At 40.0% G+C, this 13,890-nt stretch overlaps 1 protein-coding gene across 2 annotated transcripts in view; it reads left to right on the top strand.

Moving 5' to 3' along the window:
- HSD11B1 (hydroxysteroid 11-beta dehydrogenase 1) overlaps positions 1-13,890 on the top strand; it is a 49,067-nt gene that overhangs the window by 15,446 nt on the left and 19,731 nt on the right. For both annotated transcript variants that reach the window (XM_073011537.1, XM_007988592.3), the window contains exons 2-5: positions 3,428-3,541; positions 4,321-4,451; positions 5,255-5,366; positions 5,490-5,675. In XM_073011537.1, coding sequence (XP_072867638.1) covers positions 3,454-3,541; positions 4,321-4,451; positions 5,255-5,366; positions 5,490-5,675 — 517 coding nt within the window. In that variant the 5' untranslated portion in view covers positions 3,428-3,453. The remainder of the gene's footprint in view (positions 1-3,427; positions 3,542-4,320; positions 4,452-5,254; positions 5,367-5,489; positions 5,676-13,890) is intronic.

Below are 13,890 nucleotides of genomic sequence, written 5' to 3'. Positions count from 1 at the left end.
CAAGTTGAGATTTGGGTGGGGACACAGCCAAACCTTATCAATTCTCATTTAATGTTAAGATCCTCTCCTGTTTCAACGTTGCAGTGTTATTCTCCCAGGAAAGGCAGAACCTCTGAACACAGTGTTCACCTACTTTTTACTCAGGTTTGCCCAAGAAGATTCATTTTCAAAAGAGACCACTTGCTTAACAAAGCTACTAAACAGTCATGAAAAAGCACTACAGCTGCCGCCTTCTAAATGGCAGGTGTTTCATGATCTACGTTTTATGCCAAATGCAAGGAACTTCCCCTCTGGCTGCCCCTCCTCACATTTTTGCCATCTCCTATCAGTCTCCCCAGATCTGGTCCATCCTTCATAGTCCCATTCTTGTTCATTCAGCCCCTATGCACTTTTCACTCTGTTGCTTGTGCTTGATTCCATTTATTCTGGTGGGAATGATCAAATCAGAGAGAATTCCTGGCTGGGCTCTAATACTCACCTCCAGCAGTGAAAAGCCCATTCTGTGCAAGTGGGCTCCAGGTATCCGGTGAAAGCCTGCTCTGGAATGTGAATGGTCAGTGCATTACAAAGGAGGGCGCAAGGAGTGGAGTGAACAGTTCGCTATTTTGCTATGGAACTTTAATTCAATCAGGGAATACTTGACTTGAAACAAATGCTAGCCGAAAACAGTTGTATTTCATTTTGTCTTTATTATTTTTTAAAACTTTGTTGAGAACCCCAGAAAGAAGATTTGGGGGATGGGATTGATCTGTTCTGACCAGAATGCTGAATCCCAGTGATTTCCCCAGATTAAACCAGGCTCCAGGAAGACAGCAATTTTCTTATTGCTGCAGTATCTCAAAAACACTAAAACAGTAAGTTTATTGAATGCCTATTTTGAAGCAAGGCTAGTGAGAAATGGAAAGAGACAAAGATGAAAAAGACATAATCCATGTCCTCCAGGAGTTTACAAGCTAATGAGAGAACCAGTCGTGTAAATATGGACACAAAGTGGATTAGATGTTTATTATATAATATGGTTAAAGTGTGGTCCCCATGGGTCTCTGAGACCCTCTTGAAGGGTTGAAAGGTCAAAACTATTTTCATAATTACACTAAGACATTACCTTACTTTTCCAGAGGCTACGGGATGTATGCTAATGCCACTGCCCTGACTGCTAATAGAATGTATGCTTATGTATTCTTGAGTTTTAGAAAAAAATCCTCAGTCTTAATTTCTAATGCATCAACTGCAATAGCAATATCAATAGGTAAAACCTGCACAGGCAAAAGTTCTTTGAGGTCCTTGGAAATTATTAAGAGTATACAAGGGTCCTGAGACCAAAAATTTGAGAACTGCTAAGATTTAATGCATCAACTACCATTACACAGTGTGCTTGTTTCTCATTAATGCATTTTATATAGCAATTATTTTATCTAATCCCATGAAAATCACTTTATTGGATGCTTTTGACATATCCTTATTTTCTAGCATCGTAGCTATTAGGTCATCTAATTATTAATCTGTTTGTGTCTTTGGGTTTAAATGTGTCTTTTGAGGCCACACAATGTTGGACTTCATTTTTTAATGGAGCCAACAATCAGCAATTGTTAATGCATTTGCTTTGTGTTCTATTACTCTGCAGTTTATCTTACTCATTGTTATTTTTGCTTTCCTTAAATTTATGTTTTCTTAATGGACTTCAAAATTCATTATTTCTTTTTTATGTCAGACAATAAAGGTCCCTAGTCTGCCCATCTTTCTATCATTTCAGCATCATCATATTTCAAAATAACTCATTGTTTCCTACAATTTTACTATTAATAGTATAGGATTAAGAAAATAAACCTTATCTGGGTTCTGGCTGGCACTTCCTTTCCTCTAGGGATGAAAACGGAGTCTAGTCTGTGATACATCTTGCTATCATGCATATCTTTATAAAATTATACAAATGTATCTTACAGTTCTAAAGGCATGTAATCTAATTTTTACTTGAATTTTATCTTTTTTCTCTTTTTTCCTTCATAGACCTCGAGCTCTGTCTAGCCCTCAACTGTTCTCAAATCTCCATTGTTTTCTACAAGTGACCCTCACAGCTGTGAGCCTTTGTTGACAAATTGTTTCATCTCCTCTGGGTCTTAAATTATTTTTTCTTACTCTAAAGTGAAAATTTGATGAGTGTTTCCAGATACTGCACTTGGAATCATAACTTAATTTCCCTTAACCTTGTGTAAATTCTGTCCCCCACTACTCCCAACTCCTATCCCTCCTCCAAAGCACTGATACTTATTATCACATTTAAATTTTTTCCCTGCTCTACTGATAACTTACAGAACGCAGGATTGCATTGTGATGGGGTAATTTCCATGATTTGATTGGTTGGTTTTAAGTTGAAAAAAACAATGATACAGCTTAAATTCTTTGAGGATTGTTCCTTCATGAATTCATGCTACGGACATACTGAGGTGGTTATTTTTATATTCCCTGATAATAAATTCTAAATTGCTAGGAGTTTCTCACCACCCTCATCCTTTTACTGTTACTAGATCTATTTTTAGCTGGTGTGGGCATCCCCAGCTAGTTTCACTTGCCTAATGCTAGTTCTTTTTTCTTCTACATCAGGTCGCCTCTTCCTAGCATCTTCTCCATGCTTCTTGTTCCTCTACAGAATTTACAAGACCCAGTTTAATAGTTTAGTGCCTTTTTTGTCACTCATTATTTCTTCTTTGTTCTCTGTTAAAGTAATAAGTGTACGATCCATTGCACTTGCCTTAGAGTCTTGAACCAGTCTTGGATTTCCCGCCATCTGGGTTCTGGCTGGCTTGCAATTTCTCCTTTGATGTTGTAATACTTTTTCATTGAACTTGAGTGTGGGGCTTATAGAGCTTGTTTGCTTTCATTATTTTTTCCCAAAATGTGCACATTTTTTTTCTTAAGCTTATTTTGCTGTTTTGTGCTGTTATTTTTAATTGCTTCCGACTGGGTGGGGGACTAGGGGGACTGAAAGTGAGATTTGGCTTGAGTTTGGCTCTCTTTGCTATTACTCACATTTCCCCCCAGAAGCCCTACATGCACTCCTCTCTCTCTGTCTTTGACAAATCACTTTTGAAAGATCATTGATCCCTGGTGTAAATGGTGTTAAGAGTAAGATGGACTTGGGTAGGGATGCTCAGGAATCCAGTCCTGTACAGTCATGAGCTTGGCCATCTGGAAGTCTCCTCTTGCTCAATGAAATGGAGTAAACATTGTCCATTATGAAATCCACCACACAGGCTGCCAGGGACGAATGGGATCCCACCCAAAGCCAATCGCTGCTCTGACAGGGAAATTGGCTAGCACTGCCTGAGACTACTCCAGCCTCCCCCGTCCCTGATGTCACAATTCAGAGGCTGCTGCCTGCTTAGGAGGTTGTAGAAAGCTCTGTAGGTTCTCTCTGTGTGTCCTACAGGAGTCTTCAGGCCAGCTCCCTGTCGGATGGCTTTTATGAAAAAATATCTCCTCCCCATTCTGGGGCTCTTCATGGCCTACTACTACTATTCTGCATATGAGGAATTCAGACCAGGTAAGTACCCATGTGTCTCACTTTGGAGGAATAGGTTTTAAAAACACAGGGGTGCTTAGTGTTCCTGAGGACCAAGATGGTTCTTGATCCTCAAAGTTGGTGAAAATGAGGGAACCCTGAGGTAAAACAGTACTTTTGTGTCCTCCAGCTACAGGCTGTGGGCAGGGGGGAATGTGTAGGGAGGGTAATCGTGTAGCCAAAATCTTGCCAAATAGGCCATGCTTTATTTGGCACCCTTAATGGAAAGCAATTTCAAATATTCTACAAAAATGAGAGTAATACCCAAATTCACAACTCAGCCAGCTAATTGGGCTCTATGAAGAGACTGATAAGTGGGAGGCAAAGAAAAAAAAATCTCTGGAGATGATGACTACATAGAAGTGAGGGAAAACCCCTGGAATTTCTATGAACACATGTGTTTTGATTCCTTGTTAAATATACTTTCAATTGAGCAAAATTGAAAGAGTCCAGAAATGTCTGGAACTCCAGCATTTTAGCTGAACCATGTATGACTTTTCTGGCCTCATCCTATGATCTCTTTCCATGGAGGTTTTTAGAAATGACAGTAGGGAGGCTGTCAGCCCAAACTTCCCACTTCAGAGCATGTTTATGAAAGACGTGGGCTGTTCCCACAGTGATTTACACAGTTTGTGACAAACTGATCTGGGCTCATAACCTTTAAGTTACAAATTGAGATAAGCCTGCCTATATCCAGAGAGGGAGAAGGAATTTTGCTGCCAACTTGGGTATGGTCCTCACTTCCTTTTGGGGTTCCTCAGAGATGCTCCAAGGAAAGAAAGTGATTGTCACAGGGGCCAGCAAAGGGATCGGAAGAGAGATGGCTTATCATCTGGCGAAGATGGGAGCCCACGTGGTGGTAACAGCGAGGTCAAAAGAAACTCTACAGAAGGTGAGGGTTCCATGCCCGCAGATACATGTACCCTCACATGCCCAGATGTGTTCTTATATATGCTCACATATACACAGAAGCTAGCATATCGCAGATCTATATACAGATGCACATGCACACACACACACACACACACACGCTTAATTTTGTACTCTCATGTATAGATTCAAACACCAAAAAACCCACAGGAATATAAAAGTATGCATTTAAATATTCATTCGTGTGTGTGTGTGCATGTGTGTGTGTGTGAGAAAGAGAGATATATATTCTGCAACAGAGTCCTTGAGCTATATATGCTCACAGACATGCCTAGTCACACACATTTACACATAGAACTACAGATACATAGAGATGTTTTCAAAAACTGAAATCCCAGTACCTGCTCATGAATACGTATCCTCATACCCATGCAGACTCCCAGGCACATGCCCTCTCATAGACTCACAAACCCAAAGATGTACAAACATTCACAAACCTAGAGCTACCCACATAGTAACCAGCATCTACACTCATATTGCCTTCAGAAATACCTATTCACAGAAGCCATGAGCATAAATCATGAACTTAAACCCCAGCACTGTGATGATTTATTCACTTAAACCCCACCATGTTCCAGAAAATATTTCAGAGAGAGGACGATGATCATGAGGGTTATATTCGGCAACACACACACAAACATACTTATCGTTTCTTACCTAAACAGGGCTGTGAGCAATCTCTCATTTAAGCCCCCCATTACTTCAGATACTATGCCCCAAAAGTCTGCAGCTAAGACTGATGCCATTTCTGCTTTGTCACTGCAGGTGGTTTCCCACTGCCTGGAACTTGGAGCAGCCTCAGCACACTACATTGCTGGCACCATGGAAGACATGACCTTCGCAGAGCAATTTGTTGCCCAAGCAGGAAAGCTCATGGGTAAGGCTGTTTCTCTTCCCTCCTCCTCTGAACTTTGCCCTTGGGGTCACCAAAGAGCTTTTGGGAGGAGAATGGGAAAGGTGTCAACCCCAGATGATTTCTTAATATAGCCATCTCTTGCAGGAGGACTAGACATGCTCATTCTCAACCACATCACCAACACTTCTTTGAATCTTTTTCATGATGATATTCACCATGTGCGCAAAAGCATGGAGGTCAACTTCCTCAGTTATGTGGTCCTGACTGTAGCTGCCTTGCCCATGCTGAAGCAGAGCAATGGAAGCATTGTTGTCGTCTCTTCTTTGGCTGGTGAGTGGGAGAGGGACCAATGTGGAAGGTAAAAGAAAAAAAAAAATGCCAGGGATGATGCTAGCCTCTGAAGTAGACATAAATTTTTATCAGTTTCCGTGCAGAGAAGTAATAAGGGATTGGTCAAGGTAGGTGGGCTACAAAATTCTTTTAAGTAACGGAGAAAAAGCAGCAGCTCAGATTGCCCATTGGAAGCCTGAATTGTTTTCTACAAAGGAAGGTCAAAGGGACTTGAGGGGCTGCTGGAGGTACAGCCTGTTCTGGTCCTAAGGGAGAGGCCTAGTTACAATATTAACTTGAAGTTGAAATGTTCATAGTAATATTAAACAAAAGCTGATTAACAGCTTACTCATACGCATGAACAGGCAGATGTACTGATAAGAGACTTGCAGGGGGATGATTTGTGGACTCAATGAGAGGCACGCATCCTGAGTAAAGAAGACACTGTTACAAACTAGTGACACCATAAAAAAATGAGCGATTGGTCAAGGTAGATGGGCTACAGAATTCGTTTAAGTAACAGAGAAAAAGCAGTAGTTCAGAGTGCCCATTGGAAGCCTGAATTGTTTTCTACAAAGCAAGGTTGAAGGGACTTAAGAGGCTGCTGGAGGTACAGCCTATCTTGGTCCTAAGTGAGAGACCTAGTCACAATGGATAAAAAGGACTTTGCTTCCTCCATAACCAAAAACCATAGGTTGGTGAAGTTATGTAATGTGAAGGTAGAACAGAGAAGTGAACTATTTCAACAACACACAGTTGTCTGATAAGTGGGCTAAGCTAAAGCTAAATAAAATGAACAACAAGAAAAAAAAAAAAATGAACAGACCTGCCTATACTGGGTGTATTCTCCAAAATCTGAACATGTTAACATGAAAAGATCAATTTAAACAACCAGCTGGGTAGGGAGGAAATGTGTCCAGGGAAATATTCATGAAAAGATGTCTGTGGGATCAAGAGAGGTCCCTGGTGTTCTGGATGGTGGTAGTATCAGAAGCCATCACCAGTAAAAAAAAACCAGTGAGTTCCCAGCTCGGGACATTTCTAGGCCCATTTTTATCATAGATCCAGGAGACAAGTTCCGCACATCTTTGTTGATTAGTCAGTTAGAAGGAAAGTGCAAACACCAGGATCAAAATCTGCCATCTAAGTGTAGTTCCTGGCAAAATAAAAACAAATAACCTAGAGGACTCTGTAAACTATTAAGCACTTCACAAACATTCTTACTGAAACTAATAGCACCATCTGTGTTGTAAAGAGTTCTCCTTTCTGGCCCAGGGAGGGCCTGCATAGTGATTGGATAAAGGGGCAGTGTGTCTGTGCTACCCACCAAACAGAGTGATTGATATGCATCCCGGTGCTTCCCAGACAACACAGACTCCCCACCCCTCCCCAGACACAGATTCTCTCTGGGCTGGAAGAAAGGGAGAGCTTCCGGATGCATACTGAGTGGGAGGGTGCTGGGCACATCCCCAATCCATCCCAGGGCATTGGCCAAACTTCTCACATCAGTCATGATGTAGGTGGCTTTAATGATTTCAGTTGATTAAATAATACATTGACTCTAGGCAAAGGATGTATTTCACCTTTGAAGAATGTAACTTTCTAGAATGTACCCATGATCTAAATGTGCTCAGAAGGACTAAGAATTACTGTTGAGCCCAAGGACATGATGAAATTCGGATAATCTCTGTTTCCCTGTATCTCCTCCACTTACTGAATGAAACTTGGTAATTTCCATGAACTATGGGAGGCGGGAAATCTAGCTGGATGAGTATCTTTGGTGTTTATTGTTTGTGTAGCTAAGATTCCAACTTTTTTGCCTTGAAACCTGTCTATCAACTTGCAAAGTACAGACACATTGCTGTCTTGCCACAACTGAAGAATATTCTCTGCTTTATGATGTATTCTTTTAATCAGTCAGTAAACATGTTCATTAATCCTTCCTCTTTAAAATCTAAACTCTATAAATATGGGATGCTAAACATCAAGTTGATCTTAAGGTCAGCCAAACAGTACTGGGATGGAGTTTTAATCATTTCTTCTAGGGAATACATTAAGTTGTTTATTGAGTTTCAGTGATAAAGAATTGTTTTTATCCACAATGCATTTCTGGGTATTGCATTACATGGGAATGCTATACTTCTAATATGTTCCTTAAAGGCTTGGTTATCTCTGTAGCATTAACAGAGACAATATTGCTGCTTCTGGGAACCTTCTTGTAGTCCACATCTGTCCACTATTCACGACCTTTTCTTGGCAATCTATTGAGCAAGTTTCTTGTATATGTAACATCCTGTTACATTGATTAGCCTCCTCTCCTTCCACCACTTGCTAGTTAGGATGTAAGTTCAGCTACTGTAACAAAGACCCGAATTTACAATGGCTTAAGCAAATCTAAATTTATTTATCTCACACAAAACACACTGGATAGGCATTCCAGGGTGGCTAGGACAGATACAGTAGTTCTGTCCCATGAGGCTGTCCAGGAGGCCTTCTCTCTCAGAACCACCAGTCCCAGAGTGCTTGTTTACAACTGCCTGTTCAAGACGGCTCATTGGCATGTCTGAATTCTAACTCAAGAAAATGAAAAAATAAGGATACCACCTGGAAAGTGTACACTTTTCTTCTGCCACAGCTGGCTGCAATTGTTACCTTTATTCAAAGGGAACATGTGTCCAACTAAAAATCAGGAGTTCTATTTCTGTAAAATACACTGACATTGATAAAAAACTACCAATCTCTCCCACATCAGCCATGCTAAAAAACACGTAAGACTAGAAAAAGAGTATACCCTCCAGGCCATTCCACATATGAACCACACACACACATACATACACACACACACACACATAAGACTCATTTCCTCCACATGCAAGGTCCATCACAAAAAACAAAGTCCTTCCATCAGGCAGTGTGTGCAGGGGACAGTGGGGTAGGAGAAAGAATGGAAAGAGAGTACCTGTATAGTATTCATGAAACAAACCGAAGTAGAGATATTAATACTTCAATTTGACTAAAACATCACTGGAGTGGGCAGAGAACATTTGAAAACATCTGGAAAAAAAGTTTATCTGACATTAGTCAAAATAGGTCATCTTAGGTTCAACATTAGAAAAGTAAAGTTGGTTTCATTTTCGGGCTCCTGGGCTTGGTGAATCCCATCAATGTGGCATGTGTCATCAGTTGCACACATGGCAGCTAGAACTGAGCATCTAAGGCCATTTCTCCACCTGCTTTATGCCCCTGAGAGGAATCATGGACAAACCCTGTCTTCCTCTGCTCCTTTCTCCTCTCAAAATCTACTTAGCCCACTACCTCCTATGTAGTCTTTTTCAGAACTCACCAGAGCCATTTCAATGTTTCTTCTTTGTCTTTATCTACTATATTTTGGTAAGTTAACTTTAGAAATCTGACTTCCTCATCATTTCTCTTTTTTGGGTTTATTGGTAATTCAAATACAACTAATACTACCCGTAACTACTAATAACATAAATGTTAAACATACTCGGCAAGCATATGTATAGGGATAGTAATCCTTCTGGATCAAGGAAAATGCAAGGTATATTTTGAAGTGAATTTGGACATCACAAAAGACTCGGTTGCTTTAAATATTCAAAATGAAAATAGATCAAAAGGAATAAAAGAACCTTGTCAAAAACTTTTGAATGTTCAGACTTCTCTTGAGAAGCTCCATAAAGTGTCTCCAGTTAACTATTCACCTTTCTCCAAGTAAATCTTTTTAAAAACTCAGCGTTCTCTCTATATAGATAGTCTTATTCAAATGTATTCCTTTTCTGTTTTACTCATTCGCAGCATTGTTTCATACTGTTTTTTAATGTACGTGTGCAGTCTTTCAGGCACTTTGAGTTGACTAGCCAGGGGCAAACATTCATAAGACAGTGCTTTGTGGGAAAACTCAAACCAACAGATGAAGTCACTTGCTGGATCTTAACCTATTTGTCAGTGGAGGTCTGCCTGTGTGGTCTAAACCTGTTTCAAAAATTCAACATTATGAAGAGGGGAAAAAAAAAACAGGTTTTTCAACTACACATATCAACTAACAGGACTTGGAAGACCTATAGCGATGTTTTGCATAGACAAGGATATACAGATGTTAATGTCATCCCCGCCTTCAGTTCAGTTCTGGCATACCCACTTCTTCCTGAAAGGTGAGCCAATGTCTCAATGTATGGCTATGCCTTGGGGTATTGGGGGAAGGGGGAACCCAAACTCTAGATTATGAATGGGCCTCAGAACTAGAGTGGAAAGGGGCAATTTATCCCTTGCCACAACTGTTCTCATTTTTCTAAGAAAAGATGCCTCTTTACCCTTAAATCCAATTACCTCAGAAATAATCTTCAGGAACCAGGATTTCTGAGGTGAGTGGAAGTGTTTATCCATGTGAACGTAAGCATTTACATGAGGGATGGGGAGCGGCGACGGCCACACAGGGTTGAACTGTGTGTTGGGGGATGGGTAGAAGTATGCAGAGGAGAGGTATGTGTGTATGTAGACATGTCATCCATAAGACTATAACACTATAAGAATGCCAAGAAGGAGATCGGAGATCAGAGTAAAATCAGCAACCTGGGCATAAAAATTCCAGAAAATTTGTTCTATAAAATGTAATCATTGTTGCCTAACTTTAAGAGATCGTGTTTGGGCAACACTGGGAGGATTGAGACAGAATCTGCTAGATTTTTCTAGGAATTCAATTCTGCATCTGCCCCAAAAAGAAAGGAGTGGGGGAGATTTGAAAGGGAGGAAGACTCTTTGATGAAGACAGTGACAATTTAGTGCAGGCTGAGAATAATACAATGCTACCCATAATCACTGTTGCTTCGTGTTTTCTTCTGGAAAGTCTAGGTAGTCGAGGTTACTTATGTCTGCTAGACCACAGGTTTCATTCAAGTGCACTTGTGGATGGAAATAGCAAGGTTCTACCATCATTTGTGTCTTTATGTCTCCTTACCAAGGAATTTGAGAAGGCTTACAACAGATACATTCTATCTGGAAAAACACAAATAGAAAACTAGGTCTTAAGGAAAGGAGAATATAAATGTGCCCAAATTAGACTCGGTATAGATCCTGTGCTTAAGCTTCAACATTGGCACTTGAATTTCTTAACAATAACAAAAAGAAAAGAAAAAGGACAGGATCAGTATACAGCCAGCACTCTCTGTGCCTGGGTTCTATATCTGTGGATTCAACCAAATGTGGATCAAAAAAAAATGGGGGTAATAAATTAACAGAGTTCTAATAAGTAAAATTTGAGTTTACCACATGCTGGGTACTATGTTGAATTCACAGAAATGATATAAGATGTAGGCACTGAATTAGGTATTATAAGTAATCCAGAGATGATTTAAAGTATACAGGAGGATGTGCATAGGTAATATGCAAATACTACACCATTTTATATATGAGGGACTTGAGTATCTATGAATTTTGGTATCCACAGAAGATCCTGAAACCAATCCCCCTTTGAATACTGAGGGATAACTGTACTCAGAGTAGGAAAAATGCATGATTCTTATATTCATTTAATTGTTTTTTATTTTTGTGTATTTTTTAAAGTCTAGGTCTTTATTTGTCATTTTGTCTAAGGTAATTTGGAAATATGTACCAGTAGCCTTAAGAATGTTTCCTTTGGCCGGGCCCGGTGGTTCATGCCCGTAATCCCAGCACTTTGCGAGGCTGAGGCGGACGGATCACGAGGTCAGCGTTCGAGACCAGCCTGGCCAAGATAGCGAAACCCCGTGTCTTCTAAAAATACAAAAATTAGCTGGGCATGGTTCTGGGTGCCTGTAGTCCCAGCTACTTGTGAGGCTGAGGCAGGAGAATCACTTGACCTGGGAGGCGGAGGTTGCAGTGAGCTGAGATCGTACCACTGCACTCCAGCCCGGGCAAAACAGAGTGAAACTCCATCTCAAAAAAAAAAAAAAAAAAAAAAGAATGTTTCCTTTATTTCACCCAGTCTAAGTGCAATAATATATCAAGGAAATAGCTATTAAATTAGTCACAGATTTAGGTACAAAAACATTTGTTGTAGGATTTTTTTAAATTGCAAAACATTGGAAGTAACCTAAATGTCTGGCAGTAGGAAAACAACTAGTTGTACTATATATAATTTATATGTGTATCTGTATCCATAGCTATATCTATATCTCTGGAAGGACATTTTCCAAAATACTAGCATGATTATATCTAAACTACAGAACAATGAATGATTTTTATTTTTAGCTTCATATTTTTCTTCATTTTCCAAATTTTCATTGTGTGTGTATGCATGCGTGTGTAACTTTTATAATCATAGAAACATTTCAATAAGTTGTTGGGAGCGTTGTTTTTCCATTGCTTTGTGCCTCTTTTCATAACCTTTTATGAGAAATTCATTTCAGAAATTATTTGCTTCTTGCTGTGCTTCCTTCTTTTGAATATAATCGTATACACTCTCAATATCTTCCATGGATTGGCTCCAGGACCTCCCACAGATACCAAAATCCATGGATGCTCAAGTCTCTCATATGAAATGGCATAGTATCTGCATATAACTTAGGCATATCCTCCTGGATACTTTAAATCCTCTCTAGATGACTTATAATACCTAATACAATGTAAATGCTATATAAATAGCTGTTATATTGTATTATTTAAGGAATAATGACAAGATTTTAAAAGTGTGTACGTGTTCAATACAGACACAAAATTATTTCCTGAATATTTTCAACCCATGGTTGGTTAAATCCACAGACGCAAAACCCATGGATACAGAGGGCTGCCTGTATTGATTTCCATAAGTAGAAGTTTGCTTAAGTACTTCAAGAGGAATGGTTGGGGAGAGAGAGCATAACTTCATGTCTGAGAAGTTTATTCCACAAACAAACTTGAACAAGTGCTTCCCAAATATAGTCATTCATTCATTTATTCAAAAAATATGCATGAGGGTCAACTCTGAGTCAGGCACTATGCTGGATGCCAGGGCTATGGCAGGGAGCAAGAAGGCAAAGGCAAGATACCTGTTGTGCACCCACATTCTAGTGTAAGCTAAGTTGTTACTGTATTGTTTATAGTTGTAAAAACAAACTAAAAAAAAAAAACTAGAAACAACCTAAGTAGCAACAAACATAAAACAAACACTCTAAGGGATAAAAATCATGTTACAGATCTATTGGAAGGCTTTTTATTTCTTGGTATACAAAATAATACTATGTTTTACAACTGCTTGCCTCTGAAAGCTGTTGAAATACAGCATTTTACCCACAGTGACTAGGCTGTGCTCTCCTTAAAGGCAGGCACATTGTTCATTCATCTCTGATTCCCTGGAGCTAACAAATTTGGCAAATAATCAACACATTCTTCTTGAATGAACAAATGCTAAAATGGCTTGCTAGTACCTGGATTTCTGACTTCATGTCTTTCCTTAAACTGTGTTGGAGACTCACAGTCATATTTTCCCTCCATATTTCCTTTCTGTTTCTAGGCCTTCGTGTCAGGGCTTCTTAATAAGGATACTATTGGCCTTTGGTGAGGGACAATCCTTCATTGTGTGGGACTATCTGATGCATTGTCGAGCATTTTTTAGCATCCTTGGCTCTGAATAATTCAATCTAAAAGCCACTCATAGAGACCAAGCAAGATAGGCATCTTCACGGGGGAGGAAGGTGGCAGCACAGATTGACAAACTTGAGTAGGATGGGACAGGTTTGTGTCACGGAGCAGATTTGGGACATCAGAGACTGAGTGAGATGAGGATGGCATCCTCACGTGGGGCAGCAGTGGTGGCCTAGTGTGAAGTTTCAGAGCCCAACTGGGCCAAGGAGGGCATTCATGTGGCACCTGGCACAGGGTATCAGAACTAAGGGGGGTGATGATGGCATCTGCAAGGGGGCCTGCCATGGGCAGCCCAACATAGGGTGAAAAAGGCATTCACCAGGCATTCATGTAGTCTGGCACTGGGGTGTCAGAACCCAGGTGGGATGAAGAAGCCAAATGAAGAATGATCACATACAGGGGCATTAATCACATAAGTAATACATATTGCAGATCTTAGAAGTCCCAGGTTCTCACTGTCAATGTTACAAATATGAAAGGGAAGAAAATGAGAATGAATCCTCTAGTGTTGGATTGCAATTGGAAGTGTGGGTATGAATTAATAGTTGTTTAATATACATGGGCAGATATATAAATATAGATGTGTGTCTATATATACATG

Source organism: Chlorocebus sabaeus, chromosome 25 (assembly GCF_047675955.1).
Source record: "Chlorocebus sabaeus isolate Y175 chromosome 25, mChlSab1.0.hap1, whole genome shotgun sequence".
Taxonomy (NCBI): domain Eukaryota; kingdom Metazoa; phylum Chordata; class Mammalia; order Primates; family Cercopithecidae; genus Chlorocebus; species Chlorocebus sabaeus.
The sequence above is the reverse complement of the archived record's forward strand: the minus strand, read 5'-3'. Positions and strand labels throughout refer to the sequence as shown.